This window comes from Neofelis nebulosa, chromosome 2 (assembly GCF_028018385.1).
Source record: "Neofelis nebulosa isolate mNeoNeb1 chromosome 2, mNeoNeb1.pri, whole genome shotgun sequence".
Taxonomy (NCBI): Eukaryota; Metazoa; Chordata; class Mammalia; order Carnivora; family Felidae; genus Neofelis; species Neofelis nebulosa.
In genome coordinates this window covers 199,068,588-199,089,309 of record NC_080783.1, presented here as the reverse complement: position 1 = coordinate 199,089,309, position 20,722 = coordinate 199,068,588, and the positions used below count along the sequence as shown (strand labels likewise).

The following is a 20,722-nucleotide window of genomic DNA, read 5'->3' as shown; positions in this document are numbered from 1 at the left end:
GTTTGAAGGGTTTAAATCAGATAAATTGAATGTGTAATTGTAGTTTGAGATATCTAAAGGAATTTGCTTAATTCAACGTGTAAACGGTGCTAAAAGTTTGTGGGAATTTAATCTTTCAAATGTATGAGTTAATTGAATCTGGATCAATAAACAAGTAAATGTGATCTTACTTTTACATGAAAATTACTAAGTTCATAAATAAAATATCAAGATCCATAAGCTGGAAACAACAGCGAAAGTTAGCTTCTAAAATCTGTAGCTTTAATAAATTAAATATTGACTGAAATTAAGCAATTGTAACTTTATCCCTTACTAGCTGAATTCTCACATCTGAATGGCTTACTAAAAAAAGAAAAGAAAAGAAAAATTGAGGTCCCGAGCACAGGAAACAAAGATGTGCGGTAATTAACACGTGCGGGATCGTCACTGCCGGAAGCACTCACGCTGCACGCAGGCACATGTGGCAGAAGGTAGTACGTGCAGCAGGTGATTCTCGGCGGTTCTCCCACAGGGATCCGGGGGTTTGGCTTGATTATTTTCCCTACGTTTTCCTTGCTTCTGCCAGACACCTGAGGGCACTCCCAGCCCGGGTCCAGAGCAGCCGGCTCTAGCGTCTTCCCCCGCCCATCTACTGGTTATTTACAATACAGCACGTGTCCATTGTGATGCAAAAAGAACACCCCGTTCACACCCTCCCCTCTATGTACCCCGGTACACCAACCTGCCCACGGCTCATCCATACAGGACTAAAGAATCGGGTGATTTTAAAATCAGAATAATAATTTAAAAAAACAATAGTTGTTTTTTTTTTAATTGATTTCAATTTAAAAGGCTTTATTTGGGGCAGACCTCCTTGAAACGTTGTCGTATTCGTGTCCAACAGGGTTTCTGAGACATTTGTGTTCACTGGCTGGGAGTGTGATGGGCCAGGAAGGCCGTATGGTCTCCAAAGTCTCGCTTTGCAATACATCTTCAGGAACACATTCGGCTCACGTGATGAGAAATGCTGTCCTTCCCTTCTGGGCAGAGAACCCTTCTTGGGGACAGAAGGCAGATTTCCCTTCGCTCTTGGCACAGGAATGCTTTGGTTTCCCATTTGCTGTTCATCTTTGCACGTATAGGTGGCCGAGAAGTCTTGAGAAGGAGGACTGATTAGCCACAAGGGGACCTCCACTCCTGGGTCCTTGGCCGAGTCACCGCATTTGCACCATCGGGACCTCACCCAACCCTCCAACAGGATGCTGACGGATGTCATTCCGCTCTCCCTGCTCAAAGGACAGACCTTGGGGCAGCTTCTGAAGGCCAGGGTTCAGGTCCTAGAGTGCTAGTGCACGTCGGAGCTGGTGTGGATATTAGGTGGTGTCATCTCTTTCCATCCTTGATTTTGTGGTGTGGAAACGAGGGTCAGAAGAGGAAGGAGGTCTGCCAGGACACCCCATTAAGGACCGTCGGCCCCCCGGACAGGCCAGTATACGTTTCTCCTCACTGCCTATATTGTATCTAGGCATCTATATTTACTAGATCTATATTTACTAGAATATCTATATTTACTAGAAGGCTGTATCTATATTTACTAGAAGGCTGCTGCCTCCAAGATACCACGCAGGGGGTCTCACACCCAGGACAGGCTCTGAGGTCCTTTACATCAGCAGGATTAACCCAGAGAACTTGCTTTTCGATTTCTCAAGAAAACTCTCAATCCCCAGCTCTGGAAAATTCGGTACTTAGGAGTGGGAAAACTTCCGTCCACGGCTCTGGGAAAAACTCCATCCCTGGATCTGGAAAACACTCCTTGAGCACAGGGGAACACCTCACTGCACACCCTGGAAAACATTTGTTCTGCCCGTAGCGATCACTCTATGTTGTTGGCTCTGGAAAACACTCCATCCTAAGCTCCAGGAAATACCCACCTTCGTGACTATGATCTGTACTGCACGGGGCTCCAGAAAATACAATATCCAAAAATCTAGAAAATAGTTTCATCACAAGATCCAGAAAGTCCGCCCCTAAACCTGGAGGACTTTCTGCTCTCAGTCTGGAGGTCTCTGAGTGGGGTACTGGTGAATTTTAACAACAGGCCCTCAATGGGGGGGGGGCGCCGCTGACGGGTAGTGTTTGCCGATTTCCATGGTGGTTGGAACACCCCCACCGTGGCTGAGTTCAAGTTATCAACGTGACGTCACTGAAAGCAGATCTGGGAGGAGATGTGTTGAGACACCTCATACAATCGCCACTACGAGCTGGCTCCATCACCCTGCCATTTAAGCCCCCAAGAATGGAGACCTAATACCTTCGAAGGTCGTGGGCTCTGAGCCTCTGAGTGGGGAAGACTCTGGATCTGGCGTAATCATAGCTCCAGCATCTGAAGGGCCCCTGGTCTCTGGGCATGGGGGATTCTAAGCCACACATGTTGCTAACCCCTGTCCCCACTCTCAACCAAGAGTGGACACGGTTGAGAGGACACGGAAGGCAAGAATGTTCTGAAAAACGGACATTCCTCATGTCCTCATGTGTCCTGCCATTATCCTAATGACCTTAAGTATACATACATAATTCAAGGTATTTCTTCTCATCTGGAAGGCCTAGAATTTGATCACCTGGGAGGCGAGGCCCATTTTCTAGCTGACACATGAGTGGAAGTAATTGTTCTTACAGCGACACTGCCCTGCATCCCTGGGTCTGAGTAGAGAGGGACCCAGGAGGTAGAACGTGGGATGATGAGGGTCGGTGGGATATCAGGTAGATATGGAGATCCTGAGATGTTGCACAGACCGGTTACAGGCTCTGAGTGTCCTGGGAGGTGAAGGGTGAGGAGGCAAGTGGGCCTGACCAAAATGGAGGCATTCGTGTCAAAGGCCAAGTTACATTTACCAACTCCACCGCCCCTAGAGGGCTGGGGGACACTGCCTGGCTTCTCAGAGGGAAGATCTGCACCTCCCCTCGGGACTAGGAGAGATGCCCACTTTGTACTGGAAAGTACGATTCCATCATACCTGGCCCAGAAGACACCCTGGGACAGGGTGACACCCAGAAGACATAACCTGTGGACGCAGAAACCCCACCCTAGCCCTGAACAACGCTGACTTCCAGCCCTAAAAAATGCTGTCTGTTTAGTTCTAGAAAGGCCCTGACCTGTCTCTGGAAAACACTTTCTCCCTCACCCCAGGGGAAGCCCACCCCGTCAACAACCCTGACCCCAGGAGACTCCCCGCCCTTGGCTCTGAAGAAGGCCTGAGGGACGCTTCATTCCTGCCTCCAAAATACACTTGGTCTCTGGCTTTAGAGCGCTCTCCCTGACAAATGCAGGAAAAAGCACTTTGTAAAACTAAAAAGCTGTGCCTGGCTGTGGCAGATGCTTAATAAACGTGTGTGGAATGAAGGAGTGGTCCTGGGAGGTCTTCACAAACTGCAATGCACAGCACGATCTCCAGATATGATTCTTACTGGGACTTAAATAAAGCAGTTATCAGAGGTGTGATGGGAAACTCCATATTTCTCCCTAACGAGATCTTTTTCTTGTGAGTTCCCACCAGATGAGGAGCAGAGGGCCTGGCTCTCAGTGGGCATCAATAAACGTTTGATAGATGAATGGACGCATGGATGGATAAATGGGGGATATATGGATGAATCGCTGTGCAGATGAGCGAATGGGAAGATGGATGGAGTGGCTGACACATTTGCCTACTCATCAGCTACCTCCCTCTTCCCCTTCCTTCCTCCTTGCTAAATGAATCCCAATTCCCCTAGAGTCTCTGGCAGCCTATACAAGGAGATCTGAGCCCCTCCCCGCCCGCCAGTGACACATCTTGTTTAGTTTACGGCCATCGTGGGGATACCTTTCACCTTGCCAGAGAGCTGTTTTGGAAGAGCCATGTGATGCAATTCTGACCCAGGAGACATGAGAGGAAGTCTCCCAGGGATCCCTCAGGAAAGTTTTCCTCATTAAAGAAACACAGAGAGGGAATGTTCTCTCTTCTGGCTTCTGAACACTGATGTGTGAGGAGAGACGCTCAGAGATCCTGCGGCCATGAGGAGCAAAGATGGGGACAAAAGCCTGATGTTCTGAGGACCACAGAGCAAAAATATAGAAAGACCCTGGGTTCTCACAGTTCCTCATTAAAACACTAAATTAACCAATGTGTGTGTAGTAGGGGGTGGGGGGGGTGGAAGGATGCATGGATGGATGGATGGATGGATGAGTAGATGGATCAGTGGGTGGATGGATGGGACAATGGGTAGATGGATGGATGAATGGCTGGATGGCTGGGGGAATGGGTAGATGAATGGATGGGTAGATGGATAGATGGGTGTATGTATGTATGGGTGGATAGGTGGATGGGAGAATGGGTGGATGGATGGGTGGATGGATGGATGGGTGGATGGATGGATGGATGGGTGGATGGATGGATGGATGGATGTATGCATGCATGGATGGGTGAGTAGATGGATCGATGGGAGGATGGATGGATAAATGGCTGGATGGATGGGAGAATGGGTGGATGGATGGATGGATGGATGAGTAGATGGATGGGTGGATGGATGGATGGATGGGAGGATGGATGAGTAGATGGATGGGTGGATGGATGGATGGATGGGAGGATGGATGGATGGATGGATGGATGGAAGAATGGGTAGATGGATGGATGGATGGATGCATGCATGCATGCATGCATGCATGGATGGGTGGATGGATGGATGCATACATGGATGGGTGAGTAGATGGATCGATGGGAGGATGGATGGATAAATGGCTGGATGGATGGGAGAATGGGTAGATGGATGGATGGATGGGTGGATGGATGGTTGGGAGAATGGGTAGATGGATGGATGGATGGGTAGATGGATGGATGGGAGGATGGATGGATGGATGGATGGATGGGAGGATGGATGGATGTATGGATGGATGAATGGATGGATGAGTAGATGGATGGATGGATGGATGGATGGATGGATGGATGGGAGGATGGGTGGATGGATGGATGATGGATGGATGAATGGCTGGATGGATGGATGGGAGAATGGGTAGATGGATGGATGGATGGATGGCTGAATAGATGGATGGATGGGTGATTGGATGGATGGGAGGATGGATGGATAAATGGCTGGATGGATGGGAGAATGGCTGGATGGATAGATGGGTGGATGGATGGATGAGTAGATGGATGGATGGGTGGATGATGAATGGATGGATGGATGAATGGCTGGATGGGAGAATGGGTGGATGGATGGATGGATGAATGGGTGGATGGATGGATGGATGAGTAGATGGATGGATGGATGGATGGCTGGATGGATGGATGGATGGGAGGATGGGTGGATGGATGGATGGACATGGATATGGAGAGTTGGATGAGTGCATGTATGAATATACCATATATTAAAATATAAAGGACCATCAGCAGTGTTATTGTCTTCCTATGAAGGGCCACTCAAGGCACTCAAAGTCAGAATTAGTTGAGGAGAACTGAACTTTTCCAGCACTTTCCCCCAGGCCCTCATGCCCACTCCCTATTTCACACACCCTGGACCTACCGGTAGGACCAACATTTGCCTTTAGTTGCTTGGCTGGTCCTGACACAGTGGACCAAGACAATCTTGGTCTAAATGTTGGCCCCGCTTCCTAACCCCCCTGAGCATTTGCCTTCTCATCTACAAAATGGGGATAACAGCGCCACCTCTAGGCTGCAATGAGGAGTTGGTGAGAAGACCATGTGTGAAAGCCCCCAGGACTGTGTGTAGCTCCTAGTCCGTCCTCTACAAATGCCAGCCCTCCTTGGTTCTTGCCCGCTCGGCCACAGCTGGGCATGCACGGGCTGTGGCCAGGCAGCAGCCAACACACGGATACAAAAGGAGCCCCAGGTCGGAAAAGCCCGTCTGTGGCCCGCCATCCATCCTGCTGTGGAAAGCTATCTTGAGCCATTGCTCCTTGGAGCCAGCACAGGGATTACGGAAGGACCACAGGAAACTGAGCAAACTAAGATTGCTTCCTCCTCCTCTCTCGTGCCACGGGAGCTGGCAGGGTGTGGCAGCGGCCAGGGGCCTCCGGAGTCTGCAAGTTCAGAGTGGATGGCTGGCCCAGCAGGCAGGGCCGGGGCCAGCCCAGGGTCACCACTTCCCATCCCACAGCTTCCAGTGCCCACCTGCACACAGACAGGTCAGCCCGGCAGGGTCAACCTTTTCACCCCCAGGGCCTTTGCACAGGCTTTTCTCCTTGGCTTATCTATCCCATCCCTCCCTCATCCTTTGAGACTGCTCCCAAATGTCAAGCACTCCAGGAAATTCTTCCTGGCCCCCACCCTGGTCCAACCACCTGCGGGACCCGGACATTCTGCATTTACCGCACATGTCACACTGCCTTGCCAGCTCTGTCTCCCCACTAGACTGTTTCTTGAAATTAGAGATGGTGTTTCACAGATACCTGCAGCACTGGTGCATAAAACAGCGCCTGGCATATAATCAGTTCGTTCATTCTTTTCTTTCTGAACGTTTATTCTGATGCATCCAAGTGGTCCTCCGTCTATCGTGGGTGTGTGACTGTGCAATGATAAACCAACGTCTACAGCTTATCCTTGGTCCTGTGTTTCAAAGCACTTGAACTCCATTCGGTCAAACACACTGATTTGTGGCTCTGAGAATTATTGACTGTGTGTCCTCGGGTAAATTACTGAACCCTCATGAGCCTAAGTCGCCTTACCTGTCACCCACAGATTCAACAAACGTTTATGGAAAATCTGCTGGAGGTCTGTCCCAGATGCTGGGGGAAGGGACAAAGTCCCCTGCAATCCGGTGGCACAGCGGGAGCCAGAACTCACCTTGCTCATCTACCTGGCTTCCTCCATAGGGAGGCCATCCGCAGGTGCCGCCGTGGCTGTCCTTCCTCCCCCGCAGCGGCTGGGACGCCAGGCAGGGCCTGGACCATCCCCAACTCTGCACTCTTCTCCTGAGACACTTCATAATCACACTTCATTCTGAGTTTGATAAATAAAGGTAATTGTGGGACAATTAGACTCTCTTCTCTTCCAACATCTTAATTGGAGCAAGACGCATGAGTCTTTCTTGTACATCATTTTGCCAGGCGCATCTGGGCCTCCTCATCCACCGTAGGAAGAGTGATGGCTCAGAACCCACTGCCGTGACACGCCTGGGAGCCAGCAAGCAGCTCCTGTGAGGCCCCCGACTAATCGCTGTGGATGTCTCCTGTCACATGCCGGGAGGGTCCCCCAAGTAGATCAGGGCCTTGTAATCACCGTCATCAATCACGTGGCGGTGGTGATCTCCACAGCACCTGTGCGAGTGAGAAGCACGTGACTTCAGGAATCTGAAGATCCAAGTTCAAATCCCAGCTCCGTTGCCAATTTGCTTTGTGACCCCCGGACAAACTGCTTAACCTCTCTGAGCTTCAGTTGCCCCAGAGAGGGACGATCATCCTTAAGACTATCAAGTAAGGCAACACGTGTGGCAACGATTCCTAAAAGATGGGGCAGGTAGCACCTGTGTAGCCATCTACCCACCCCCACCCCCACCCCTTCCCCTCCCCGCCAGCCTCCATCTGCAAAAACTGGCCAAGGAAAACCTGACCAAAGAGAGGGAAGGACAAACATGAGGCCTTTCCCTCGGGATCGGCAGCTCAAAACTGCACGCTATTGTTCAGATGCACAAAGGAAAAGTAAATATAGCTTCCTTCTAGCTCTCACAAATGATCTCATCTCACGCTCACCTACTCATCCCACTGATGGTAGAGGCGGCGTGGAGGGCCCTTAATTGGCAAATTCATTACCAGTGAGATCCGAGTCTGTCCCTCTTCAGTTGAACATGGTCTCTTTGGGGTTAACTCTGTTGCCTTGGGGTGAACGCTCAATGTTTCAAGGTTTCCCCCCTTCCCACTCCTCCTTCCAAATAAGGCGACAGGAGCTAGAGGTAGGTGGGTGGGGAGAATCCGACCGAGCTTCCTGGAAACAGTGGGGTGAGGTCTCCCGTGTGTGCGTGGCCCGCCCAGTCCACACACGGGCAATCCGTTCAAAGCACCTCGTCCTACAAGAGAGCGTCCTACGCTCTTTTGATCCTCAGGGGGCAGGCTGGAATTCTAGACCTCCTGGTGACGCAGGCAGGTGGTGGGCCTCAGCAAGGTCAGACACCCCTCCTGCCAGCGTCCTGCTCCCACGCCCACATCCTACCTCCTTCCCCACGTTGCATAAGTGGCAGAGTTGGACCATCGGTACTGATGCCCTAGGACCCCGTGTAGGGTTTGGGGGATCTGTGGTCTCATCCCCACCAGAAGCTGATGCCCAGGAGGGCGGGCCCCTGGGTGTCTCCTTGGGCCCCAGGCCATGTCCTCCTCCTGGTCCCTGCTGGCCAGAATCCCTGCTTTGCGCGCCCCCCCCCCCCCCCCCCAGGTGGCTGAGCCTCCCTGTCCTCTGCCTGTCTGGCCAGAATTTCCCTCTTCCTCTCCTTCCATCTCCCTGCGCTCCTCCTGTGATCTCCCAGACAGCCAGGCTGGGCTCTTGATATGCAAAGAGGACTTTAGGGACTTACAAAGCCTTCCCCTCTCTCAACAAAGCCCGGCTTTCAAGACCATTATCTGGCTGAAGACTGCAGGATCCTATTCAGTCAAAAGCCGAACATCAATTCTCCTCTTTTGTGCTCGCGATCCTCAATCCCATTCCTAAAACCCTGGACGCCTCTGGCTGAAAAGGAAGAAAGTCACATGAAAGCAGTTAAGAAACACACCGGTACATTCAAAACCGGTATCATTCCTGTTACACCAGATTTCCCGGGTGTCAGAGCGAAAAGAGCCCTGGGGAGAGCTTCCCCCACCCGCAGAGAGACCCAGAGAGGGGCCAAGGCTTGCCTCAGGCCGCACAGCAGGGCCCCAGCAGGGCAAAGGCGCTTCCCACCACCGGCTCCGTTAGGCAAAGGGTGCTGGGACTTTCCTCTCTTGGGCACCCTATGCCTCAGCCCTTTTCAGCCTGCCCCGCTCACCAAGACACCCCCACCCCCGGCCCAGGGTTCAGACGCACCGGCTGGGACCTGTCCTCCCACATCACACTGGAACCACCCTGGGTCACAGCGATGCTCGGCCTTCTGACCCTGTCCAGTCCCCGTGCGTCCCCCTACCTGGGCCCGGCTCCCCCTGCCCGCACCTGCGCTCCGGGCTGCTTGCTACCCGTGGCGGAGTCCCTCTCTGGCTGCCGGCCTCCTCCTCCTCCGCGCAAGGCACTGTGGGGCCTCTTTATCCTCAAGGTGAAGCCACCACCTTGTCGCTGAGCCTCAGTTTCCCCACCTTTACATAGAATGTGATGAAACGGTGGCTTTTACACCATTTTAGCAATGGAAAAACAGCTGTTCTCTTTTAAGCAGGGAGAGGGGGTCCTCCTCCCACAGGGCCTGGAAATTTGAGGGTTATGTATGTATAAATATACATAAATACACACACACACACGCACACACACACACTCAATTGATGCTAGCAGGTCAGGTCCAGAGACCCGGAGGGGGTCCCACAGGACCAGCCAAGAGGGCCGTCGGCTTCGCACAGGATGAACATCAAATGTGAGCCAGCAGGAGGCGAAAGCAGTTTCCTGGAGAGAGAGAGAGAGAGAGAGAGAGAGAAGATACAGATGGACTGAGTGTCCAGGAGACTCAGAAAGGAGAGAAGAGAGCTTCGTCTTTGCTTGGCGTCTGGGGTTTTTATTGACGATTGTGGTCTGGTGCACGTGTCCTGTGGGGCATCCAGGAAGTGGGCCGATCAAGGGCCGGGGTCCGAGTGTCCTTCACTGACGCCCTGAAGCCCAGGGTCTTGGCGTCAGGGTGTCTGGAGTCAGTGGTCTTGGAGAATGTTTAGGACGACCCTGCCCGGTCACCCCTTAGATTATCTGTGGTGCTGGAAGTCTCCAAAGGAATCATTAACTCCTTGACCTTTACGAGGAGGACAGGCATTAAGGTGTGTGTAAGGCAGGCGTGCAGGTCCCAGTAAGAACGGAAGTGGGAAAAGAAGCAAAGGCAAAAAACAAAACAAAACCAAACAAAACCACAGCTTTTCTCCACAGGGTCCCTCCAGTTTTCCTGCCTCCCACTGTTTTTGCAGGTGTCCCGGAGCCTAGATGCAACACAAAACTTGAACATCACTGAACTGGATGTTTCTTCAGCGTCCTTTCACCTCTAGACACAAGTCAGGACTACGCTGAGCTGCGAGGAACAGAATCAAAAAGCAAAACAAGACAAAACACTGGGCTGGGGCTTCAATCACAGAGGGATTGTCCTCCTCCCCTACCAAGAAGACCAGACCCTCATGATCACAAAATGGCTGCTTCCACTCCGGCATCCTGTCTGTGCTCTGAGCAGGAAGAGAGGGACTGGCAAAGAGCTAGAAGCCCATACCAGTTGGGTGACCTCCCTTTAAAGACTCTGCTGGAAGCCTCACCCCGTGAATCTGCTTATATTTCATGGGCCAGAATGGGTCATGCAGCATCCCAACGCACCAGGGAGAATGGGAAAAATAGTTTTGGTTTTTTTTAATCTGGGCCCGTCGCCACCGTGAAGAAAGCCTGGGTCCCATGAGTGAAGATGTTGAAGAGGGTGGTGGGCAACTATAAAGGTGTCAGCCAGTCCCAGCCTGCCACTAACATGCGTGCTTTGGGACACACTCCCTCTCCGCCCCAGGCCTCAGTGTCCCCCCTTCAAAACTGGGAGAATTGGGCCCAGATGCTATCGGGCCATCTCCAGCTCTGATTGCTTGGGTGTAAATCCTGCCTCCACTACCTCCTGGCTGTGTGACCTGGGGCAGGATATGTGACAGCTCTGTTTCTCGGGTGCGCTATAAAATACGAATCATGGCATCTAGTTCATAGGGTTGCGAGGACCGAACGAGTTCTGTGTAGGTGGTGATCTGACAGGAAGCCAGAGAAAACACTCATTATGTAACGCTGACGCGGCTGCTGCTGAGCTCCCAGGAGTTCGGCCCCTGCTTAGCCCTGGGTGCTGTGTGACCTAGAGCAGGCCCCTTTCCCTCTCTGAGCCTCAGCCACTCATCTCATGAAATGAGAGGCCAGATGCTGTTTGGGGCCCTAGCGGCTCTGAGAGTTGCTCTCAGAAGCCGGGCCGGGCTGTTGACAGGACTGCAGCTCTCTTCCTGGGCTTGAGGGCAGGCGAGGTGGGGGGCGGGGGTGTTGGAGAGGAAGGGGTCAGCTGGTTTCCTGTGGCCGGGGCGGTGACCTGGGCAGCATGGACTTCCTGTTTCCCAGGGGGAATCCGGGACTGCTGTAGTCCAAAACCGTCGCTGGGGCAACCTTCCCTGCGTCATCTCCCCGGTCAGCGTGTGCTTGAGGGAGGCGCTCGCAACAATGGCCCTTTGTGTCCACAGCTCTGCTGGCCCCGGCCCGAGGAGTCTCGTGCCCGCCCATTTTCCAGATAAGAAAGCTGTGGCATAGGTAGGTAAAGTCACTTGCCCACAGTCACAAGGCTGGTGAGAATTAAGGCAGGAATTGGGACCTGAGTCTTCTGAAAACATCCACGGCCCTTAGCACCAGACTGTCCCTTGGGGCCCCCCGGACCCCGAAAGAGCCTAGAGCTTGACCCTCCAGTGGCCCGAGGACCTAGGATGTGACCCTCAAGAGGAGGGGGTAGGGGCGCCTGGGTGGCTCAGTCGGTTGAGCGTCTGACTTCAGCTCAGGTCGCGATCTCGCAGTGCATGAGTTCGAGCCCCGCATCGGGTTCGCTGCTGTCAGCCCGCTTTGGATCCTCTGTCCCCCTCTCTCTGCCCCTCCCCTGCTTGCGCTCTCCCCAAAATAAATAAATATTACCAAAAAGAGAGAGAGAGAGAGAGAGAGAGAGAGAGAGAGAGGAGGGGATAGGCATGGAAGTGACCCGAGACAAAGCTGTAAGACAAGGGAGTCCTGCCCCCACCCCTGGCCTGAACCAAGCTTCCAGAACAGGGCAGGTAATAGCAATGGATAAAAGCACACCTACTGAGCAGTTCCAATGCGCCAGGTGCTGTTTTAAGCCTTCAGTGTGGATTAATCTGTTTGCTCTGACAAGCAACCCGAAGAGGCGAGTATGGTTATTATCCCCATTTCATAGATCAGAAAACTGAGGTTGCTGAGACTTACCTGCCAAGTGCGGGAGCTGGGCTGGGAACACACACCTAGGTCCAGAACAATCCCCGTGCACCCGGGAGGGGCTGAGGGAGCCCCAGCGCTGGACAGCTCGGGATCTGTGACATCCGAGGGCTGACCTCGAAGGCCACTCAGGCAGGAGGGCATCTCAACGGAGCCAGTGTGGGGTAGCCACAGCCCAGAGGGCAGGCCCTCAGCCCCAGTTCCTGGCACCGGGCCTGCCCTTTCTCCCCAACCTGGACACATTCCCAGTTAGGGGGTCCCCAAATGACTGAGGTTCCTGTCCTGCTACCCTCAGTAGAAAGAAGTCAGTGACAAAAAAGAAAGTTACACTTCTTATAAACTAGCTCTGTGACTTCATACCTGATACTCTCTCATCAAACCCATTACACAGATGCGCAAACTGAGACTTTAGATAAGTAATAAAGATGTGCATTCCAGCCAATGAGCTCACAGGCTCCCTGGGTCAGTTTGAGCAGACCTGGATGGACAGTGGGACAAGCTGGGGCTGGAGACTCTGACAGTTCCTAGGTTCAAATCCTATCTCTGCCACATGGTTGCTGTGCGACCTTAAGCAAACGGCCTCTCTGACATCAGTTTAATAATAGCCTCCTTCATTAATTTGTGCCACATACACTTATTGAGTACCTACTATGTGCCAGCCGCTGTGCTAAGAACCAGGGATTCAGAGCAAATGCACCTTTTAGGGGACATCAGGATCCACCTGACAAATGATGGACCGGTCCCCTTTCCTTCCCCACCCCTGAGTGTACCCCACAGCACCTGACTCAGGGCCCTGCCTCTGCATGTACAATGACATAAATAGCTCTCACGGTGGTTCGCAGATGCTCTAACTGGAGTCTGAGGTGGGTGGTGACTGAGACAGCTGGGCGGGAATCCCTCTTCCGAGGCCCCATTACCTTTGTGTTTTCCAGAACTATTGACTTTGCACGGCCACCTGCTGTCCCGCCGGCAGAGGTGTGGCCACATGGCTGGGAATGGAAGTCGCTGGGTGGGGCTGGCTCTCAGCCACTGCTAGGGCATAAGAAAACACTCCCATCTGGGGAGGGGAAGCCCCTGGAATCCATTCCAGCCAGCCTGCCCCGGGGCCATGGGCTCCCGGCCTTCCTTCCGGAGGGTAGCCCCATGCAGAGCCAGCCCTGGGCGGCAGGGTCACGGGAGGGCTCCAGATAGGTGTGTGTATGCGTGTGTGTGTGTATATGTGTGTGTAACTGCATGTCTATGTCTGTATGTATCTGAACCTCTGTGTGGGTCTGTGTGCATGTGTCTGTGTGTGTATATCTCAAGGTTACCAAGCCCCAGAGGGGGAGTAGTGCCCAGAGACCATCCCAAATGCACTGAGGCAGACACACAAAACCTCTACACAGACCCACTACACGCCCACAGTCTTATACACACATAAATGTACGTATACGCATGGGCACACACCCATAACCACAGACACACACAAACAAACATTTTTTCACCCAGGGACAAATACAAAGTCACATTTGGACACCCAAGGGCTGGCCGGACCAAAGCCTAGGGGAGAGTGCTAACGCAGAGAAGACAGAGATGGGCCTTCAAAAGGCTGACGGCTAAGGGGACCCTGTGGGTCCCTCCCCGAAGCACAGGGTAAGCCGGGCGGGGAGAGCACGGGGCCCGGAGGAGAGAAGGCCCAGCTCTGTAGACTGGGGTGCAGTCAAGGAGAGCTTCTCGGAGGAAGTGACAGAGCGAGATTTGGAAAGAGTAGCCTGGCATCCCTCAGTCCATCCATTCTCAGAGGAACCGGTGTGCTGTGCTCTTTCCTAACAATTAAATAAGACACCGGGAGTCCAGAAGCTGGAAGGGGGGCTTGGCGGTGCATTTGAGGTGTACTCATTGCTGGGTGAGAGGCGCAGGAAGATCTTACCTCAAACATCCATCAGCCTCTCCTCCAGCTAGGCCTCCCCCATCCCCTGCCACCAGTCATTGTCCTACCTCCTCCCAGAGGTCTCCTTCCCCCCCTCCGACCCCCCATGTCTGGGGCTATCACTGTCCACCCACAGATCATGTCCCTGGCCTCCAGGTAACAGAAAAACGCTTTCCTCCTTAGGGGAGTTTCCTCTTCTTTACTCCATGTGGGGGGCACAATCCCAAGGACCCAGCCCCTTGGCTCCAGGCTACATGAAAGACCCAGACCTGGCCATTAAGCACCACATCTCCTGGCCAGTGATTGGCCACAGATGGTCAGGTGACCCTGGCCCAGCCAATCAGTTTCCTTCCCTGGGATTTTTGTGTGACCGCTGGAAAGGAGATGCTCTCAGTCTCCTTCCTGCCTCACAACCTAAAAGGCTGTGACTCCCAGCTACCTGTGGCCGTGTCTACCTGCTGCTCCCCGTGTGGAGGAAAGCTATCTGGAATGGAAAAGAATGAGCCCAGCAGGGCCAGGCAGAGTGGAGAGAAGGACAGCCCCCACCACTTTGTCAGAGTCTGATCCAAGAGCGTCCTGCTCAGCGATGACAGCCAACAAAGCCCCTTATTCTGGGTTCTGACTGGGTGTCTGCTCCCTGCAGGGAGAGGAGCCCAAATAGCCCAGCTGCCCTTCTCTTCCTTTCTGTCATCTGTCCTCACCCTCTGTTGCCATCTCCCACCCAGGCCCCTCCACCGAAGACATGGCCCCACCCACCTCCCCCTCCTCCCCAAATCCATCATCCCAAGCCCCCTGCCTCCCACCCTCAGCCTTGCATTGCTGACCCTCCCCAGAGGGGGCTGCCCTGGGGCTCCCACGGCCAGATCTTGCAGGACTGACGTTCCAGGCCCCGGGTGAGCAACCCGGCCCTCCCTGTTAGCAGGGCCCATAGAGCAGACCTGCCCCTGGTCAGGCCTGGGTATCTCTGCCCTCTTCTAAGGCATCAACACCCTCTCTGGTCTTCAGGCCTCCCGTCTCTCTCTCTCCCCTCCAACCCACCATGCACTCTGCAGCCAGATCTCCCCAAAATGCAAATCTGACAATGTCACTCCCCATCCGACAGAACTCTGGCCACTGTCTGTGCCCTCAGGGGTGACAGCCGTTAGCCTGCCTATCAGCTAGGTTACGGGTTTAGCCTCTCGGACACCGAAGAACACTAAACAAGAGAGAAGTTTATCTGACCCTCATAGAAGAATTCACACATAAAAGCATCCAGGGGCTGGCGCCTCTCGGCATCAGGCACACACATTCCTTCTGTCTTGTTCCATCATTCCTGGGCTGTTTTCCATGATCGCCTTCCGGCCAATGGAATAGGGGAGCAGGTAGAGGAGAGGGCACACCACCGCCCTTTACAGGAACCTCCCTGAACCCGCTATACTTTTGCTCGCACCCTATTGGCCACATTAGTCACATGACCCCCAGACAGAAGGGAGGCTGGGAAATGTAGTCTGTATTCCAAGCCGCCGTGTGGTTACTGTGGGAGGGAGAGTGGATATCGGGGGTCGGCCACGCTCTCCGCCACAGCCTGGCATTCAGGGCCCTTCTCGGCCAGCCTCGTCCTGGGGATGCGCACTTTTGCGCATGCTCTGACTTCGCCCGCCTCCCCTTTTCTGCCTCCAGCTCCGAGAAGCCTTCCCGGACCAGCCCCGCTCCGGCCCCGGATGAAGCGTCTCCGTGCCCACTGTTGACACGGTGCTGTTTGGGGGCGTCCGTCTCCCGCCCCAGGCCGGGAGCAAGTCCAGGGCGGGGACCACAACTGACTCCATTCTGTGTCCCCACACCAAACCTGCAGCGGGGAGCACGGAGTGAGGGCCCGACTGAGCAAGGGAACTGTCGAAATCGGAAATTCTCAGCTGGGGCATGACCATTGACTGAACGACGGCGGGCCCTGAATGTGACTGAGCTGATCAGGCAGGCGAAACATCTCTGGGGACCCCGCCTCCGTCGGTGCCGTTCCCCGCCCCCCCCCCCCCCCCCCCCCCCAGTAGCTGGCCAGTGCCATCAGATGCGTAAACCTGAACCCTGGGGACTGTGTCTAAAGGCACTGACGTTTTGGTCCCAAGGAGGGTGAGGACAATGTTGGTGCATTGGGGGGGGGGGGGGGGGGGGGGGTCGCGGCCTCTGCTCTGTATGGCATGTGGCATGAAGAGCCTGTGCCCAGGGGTAAGCCTGACCGAGGCGCCTGTGGCGATGAGGGGCCTGGAGAAAACTACCCACAAGCCCCTACTCACAGAGCCCTCGGCCGGGTGGGCTACAGAAAGAACAACAAAAGGTTTGGGAACCACACCTTCATCCTGACCCCTGGGACGAGAGGGGCCCACTGGAGGCAGAAGACATTGTGACATGGACGGCACGTTACTTCAAGTGCTCTGTGCCTCAGTTTCCCCCCTGCAGACGGGATAACAGCAGTGCCTTCCTTATGGGGTCATAGTGAAGATTAAGGGGTTAATCCGCGCACGCCGCCACCCCAGGGCTCGTCCGTTCTAAGTGCCCACAGAGAGCGCAGAGGGGAGATGAAAATACACCGGCTCTGGGCTCAGACCGGCCTGAGAGGGCGTCCCAGTTCCCCTCGCTGAGCCTCAGTTTTCTCATCTGTGAAGTGGGGGTGCCGACACCGCCGGACCTCGGGGGGCCCGGAGAGCTTCACTGAGACAAGGGTGTGGCGGGCTTGGCACCGGGGAACCCTCTCTTCATCCCCCAAGACAGGGGCTGGAGGGACGGGGCAGAGATGCCTCCCAGCTCCCCCTGCTGTAGACACAGCCTGGAGAGGGGGAGGCCGCCTGGCGAATAATCTTGTTAATGGTAATCATCACCCTGATGCTCGTTAATATGATAACACTGGGCTCCCAGCCGCTGCCTGGCTCAGTGCTGCTCCGCGCCTCTCCTCTCCGCCTGGCAGGGGCTCCGTAAACACTCATTACGCTCCGTCCCCGGGGAGGCCGCCAGGAGAAGCCGCTATTCCGGGCACACAGACCAACTCCGGGCCGCCGGCTCTGCTGGTAACCGGCATCCCCACACTCGCTCCCGCACGTGCGCGTGCGCACACCCTCGCAGTCACGGACACACTCATCCACCCTGTCACGCACACCGAGGGCACGCGCTCACACACTCAGACATGCACACGCATGGGGGCCGCACGCGTAGGTGCACACACACACCGGGGACATACACATTCACATGCACGCAGGCGCGCACACACGCACTGGGGACACACACACACACACGCGCGCGCGCGCAGTCACACACAGCTGCGCAGCACTTTCCAGTCTCCTCGCTGACCACGGCTAATTGCTCATGATGATGGAGGCTTACTGTCCTGCCCATCTTGCAGCTGAGAAAACGGAGGCACCCCCGGGGGTTATAGTCACCAGCCCATCAAGCGGGGACCGCTGGGTCCTGAGGGCAGGGGAGCCTGCATGTGACGCCCGCCTCAGAGGATATCAGCTCATTCAGTCCCCATGGCAGTTCTGGGTCCTATTGTCCCCATCGCACTCATGAGGAAATGGGCTCAGAGAAGTGATGTCACCTGCCTAGGAACACACAGCCAGGATCCATGCGCTACCTGACTTCGGAGCCTTCCCCCTCCCCTTAAAGGGGAAGAAACTGGGGCCCCGGGAGATTAAATCACCCCAGGGATTGACACTGAGAGCCAGGGCCAGCACAAAGGCCTGCAGTCCTGGGCACCCGCCTCCCGCCCTCCCCCCAACAATGACCCTCTTACTCAGAGACCTTCTTTCGGAGCCAGAACCAGCCGGCTGGGCCGCAGGGGGATTCAGCATCACCGTGTTTCAGCCTCCCCCTCCAGCCCCAGGGTTCCTCCGGGCCGCTGCAATTCTGTGTTGCCAGCCCTGGCTGCTTGTCCCTGGGCCAGTCGCATCCCATCACCTCTCTGGGCCTGAGCTTCCTCAAGACAAAGACCACAGCTGACACTCGGGGGCATTCATGACATCCCAGGATTGTTCTATGAGCTTCCATGTAAGGGTTCACTTTACCCTCATCTCAGCCCTGAAAGGAAGGTAGGAAAAGAGTCTATGGCTTTTAAGATTCTGATATTCTACGGGATTCTATGATTCCCACGGGGTCTGTTGTGAAAGATCCTAAAAAGACTCCATTATTCTGGGAGACTCAGGTGCTGGAATGTTTCATCCACTGGCCTGCGGATCACAGAGTTAAAGGATGTCATGAATTGGTGATTCGTGGAGCCCCACGAGCCTCAAGGGCAAGAGGCAATTTGTTAGCCCTCAGCCAGCCTCGAAGGCCACCGTGTGTCCACCCCCTTACCCCGCCCCCTCCCTCAGCTATGACATCGGAGCCACAGCCAAGGCAGAACAGCCTGTCTCTATGACATGGCTCTGAGGCCAGGGCCAGTGAGGACTGTGGGGGCCGCCGGAGTGCTGGGCGGATCACTTGCACACAAAGGGCTCCATGGACCCGCCTCCGCTGCCCTGGCCGAGCCTCACACACAATGGAAGGACCTTTCGAGGCCGCACCGAGCCTGCCCCCTCTCTCAGCCAGAGGCACCCAGAAATGCCGCTGAGTTCAGTCCCAGAGCAGGCCGCCTCCCTGCTCAGAAGAGCCCCTGCCAAGAGGCGGGGAGGACAGAGAAGAGAAAAGCAGGTGCCTCTTCCCTCTTCTTAGCCGTTCTGACCTCTCTACCTGTGCTCCTACAGTTCCCCTGCCTGGCACACCCCTCTCCCCTCCCGTTCTCTCTGTGAATCCTTCCAGGCCCAGCTCAGGTCCCACCTCCTCCAGGAAAACCTGCCTGGTTACTCTAACCCTCACTGATTTCCTCCCTCACCTAAGTCGTGTGTGTTGCATGTTGTTGAGTGCTAACATGTGGCCCAAAGATTCCAGAGTTACCCTCCTTGCTATCACCAGAGCAATTTTTCTGGACCACAAAGGTGACCTTGTCACTCTCTTTCTGTGGATCTTGACTCTCCAGCGTGGTATTCAAACCCATTCCCAACTCTAAACCCATCCTTTTTATCTGTCTTTATTTCCTGCCTTGGATCCATGCACTAAGCCTTGGCCAGATGAAGTAAGGATCCACCTCCCAGACTACGCAGACACAGGGGAAGCCTTTCTAAGGCTGGGGCAGCTGGGACCCTGCCTTGATGCCAAGAAACAGATGTTGAGGGTCCCCTCCCCTACCTCATCCTACACATACACATACGCACGAGCACACACACACACACACACGCATGCATTCACGCACACACGGACACATGCACACACCAAGCTGCCCCCAGGGACCCCCCTGGGATTTGCAGCCTTAGAGTGTGTGTTAGTACCACGGACAGCACCGGAAAGGGGTTCGGGGGGACGGGCACTGGGTGCTACTAAAATCCACCCATATACACACGTCCTGGGACGTTCATGGATTTCACACAGCAGGCATTTGTTGAACACCACCCTCATGCCCCACCCCTGCTAGGTGTTATGGAAAATACCAGAAGGAAAGACATTGACTGTCACTGTCCCCAAGGGACTTACAATCTGGTTGGGGAATTGATTGTCTTGCCAGCAATTTCCCACCCACCTGCCCCTAAGCTACCAAAGCCACGTTTACAAAACTGTAAATCTGACCATATATCGCTCCCTAAAAAGTTGCACAGCAACCCCCCACATTGCTTATACGAGAAACCCTCACCACCCCCCATGAACCCAACACTCCAGACCCACTTGATTTCCACCAGTCCCCAAATAACCTGGGGTGCCTTTTGCACCCTTTCCTCCTCGTTTAAGGATTGTTTCCCCTCTTCTTTTCACAGGGAACTCCTACACAGCCTTCAAAACTCAAATATTTTCTCCTGGAAGCCCCAAAGTTAATTGTCCCCTCCTCTGTACTCCCAGAGGCTTGGTACATATCCATATCAGCAGGCGTCATTGAACTCTGACTTGGCGTGTGCCCGTCTCACACAGAAGCTAGCTACCTTTGTCTGGGCCGGTGAGAACAGGCACGGCGATTGCCAGAAGGGCGGGGGCAGTGCTCATATTTGACAACTTCAGATTTACTGGGAAGCCTAAAAATAATGCCAAAGCTGTGCTTTTTATATCCCTCTTTCACTGAAGAAACCTGCCTGCCTTGTCTTTGGGAAGAGGGAGCCTTAATTATTATACAGACCATATGCCCAATAACTGATAGAATATGGTTAAATAAAACATAGCCTCTAACGGATCGAATGCAGACGTGAGGCTCAGCCCCGTCCCTCCCACATCGTGGGGATTCTCAGGCATCTGATTCCAGGTCTGGCTTCTCTACCTCAGCCTGTGAGTCTCCCAAGGGCCAGGACTGTGGGTCTTTTAATTCCATATCCCTGGTACCCAGCACAGTGGCTGGGACACAGTAGGCATCTCCCAATATTGGGTGAATGACTAACAGACTGGAACAAGTCACATGGGCTCCAGGTCAGATGTCCCAGGTTCAAATCTTCATTTCACCATGTATTAGCTGTGTAATTTCAGACACATTTTTTCAAAAAAAAATTTTTTTAATGTTTTTATTTATTTTTGAGACAGAGAGAGACAGAGCACGAGCAGGGGAGAGGCAGAGAGAGGGGGAGACACAGAATCTGAGGCAGGCTTCAGGCTCTGAGCTGTCAGCACAGAGCCTGACGCGGGGCTCGAACTCACGGACCGCGAGATCATGACCTGAGCTGAA

At 54.2% G+C, this 20,722-nt stretch overlaps 1 protein-coding gene and 1 long non-coding RNA gene across 3 annotated transcripts; one reads left to right on the top strand and one right to left on the bottom strand.

Moving 5' to 3' along the window:
* Positions 1–2,431: 2,431 nt before the first annotated feature.
* Positions 2,432–15,851, bottom strand: LOC131505137 (splicing factor 3A subunit 2-like). 2 transcript variants are annotated; one of them, XM_058718322.1, is made up of 3 exons: positions 9,164–9,499; positions 8,533–8,684; positions 2,432–7,285 (listed from the first exon to the last, which is right to left on the bottom strand). In XM_058718322.1, the coding sequence occupies exon 3, from the start codon at positions 5,394–5,396 to the stop codon at positions 4,209–4,211; it is 1,188 nt and encodes a 395-aa protein (XP_058574305.1). In that variant the 5' UTR covers positions 5,397–7,285; positions 8,533–8,684; positions 9,164–9,499; the 3' UTR covers positions 2,432–4,208. The 2 variants fall into 2 exon arrangements, with proteins under 2 accessions (XP_058574305.1, XP_058574304.1); XM_058718321.1 differs by lacking the exons at positions 8,533–8,684; positions 9,164–9,499 and adding an exon at positions 15,244–15,851.
* A 2,548-nt stretch (positions 15,852–18,399) lies between these two features.
* Positions 18,400–19,958, top strand: LOC131505136 (uncharacterized). Its single transcript, XR_009258285.1, has 2 exons — positions 18,400–18,678; positions 19,833–19,958. It is a non-coding gene; the product is annotated as an uncharacterized LOC131505136 (long non-coding RNA).
* Positions 19,959–20,722: the final 764 nt, after the last annotated feature.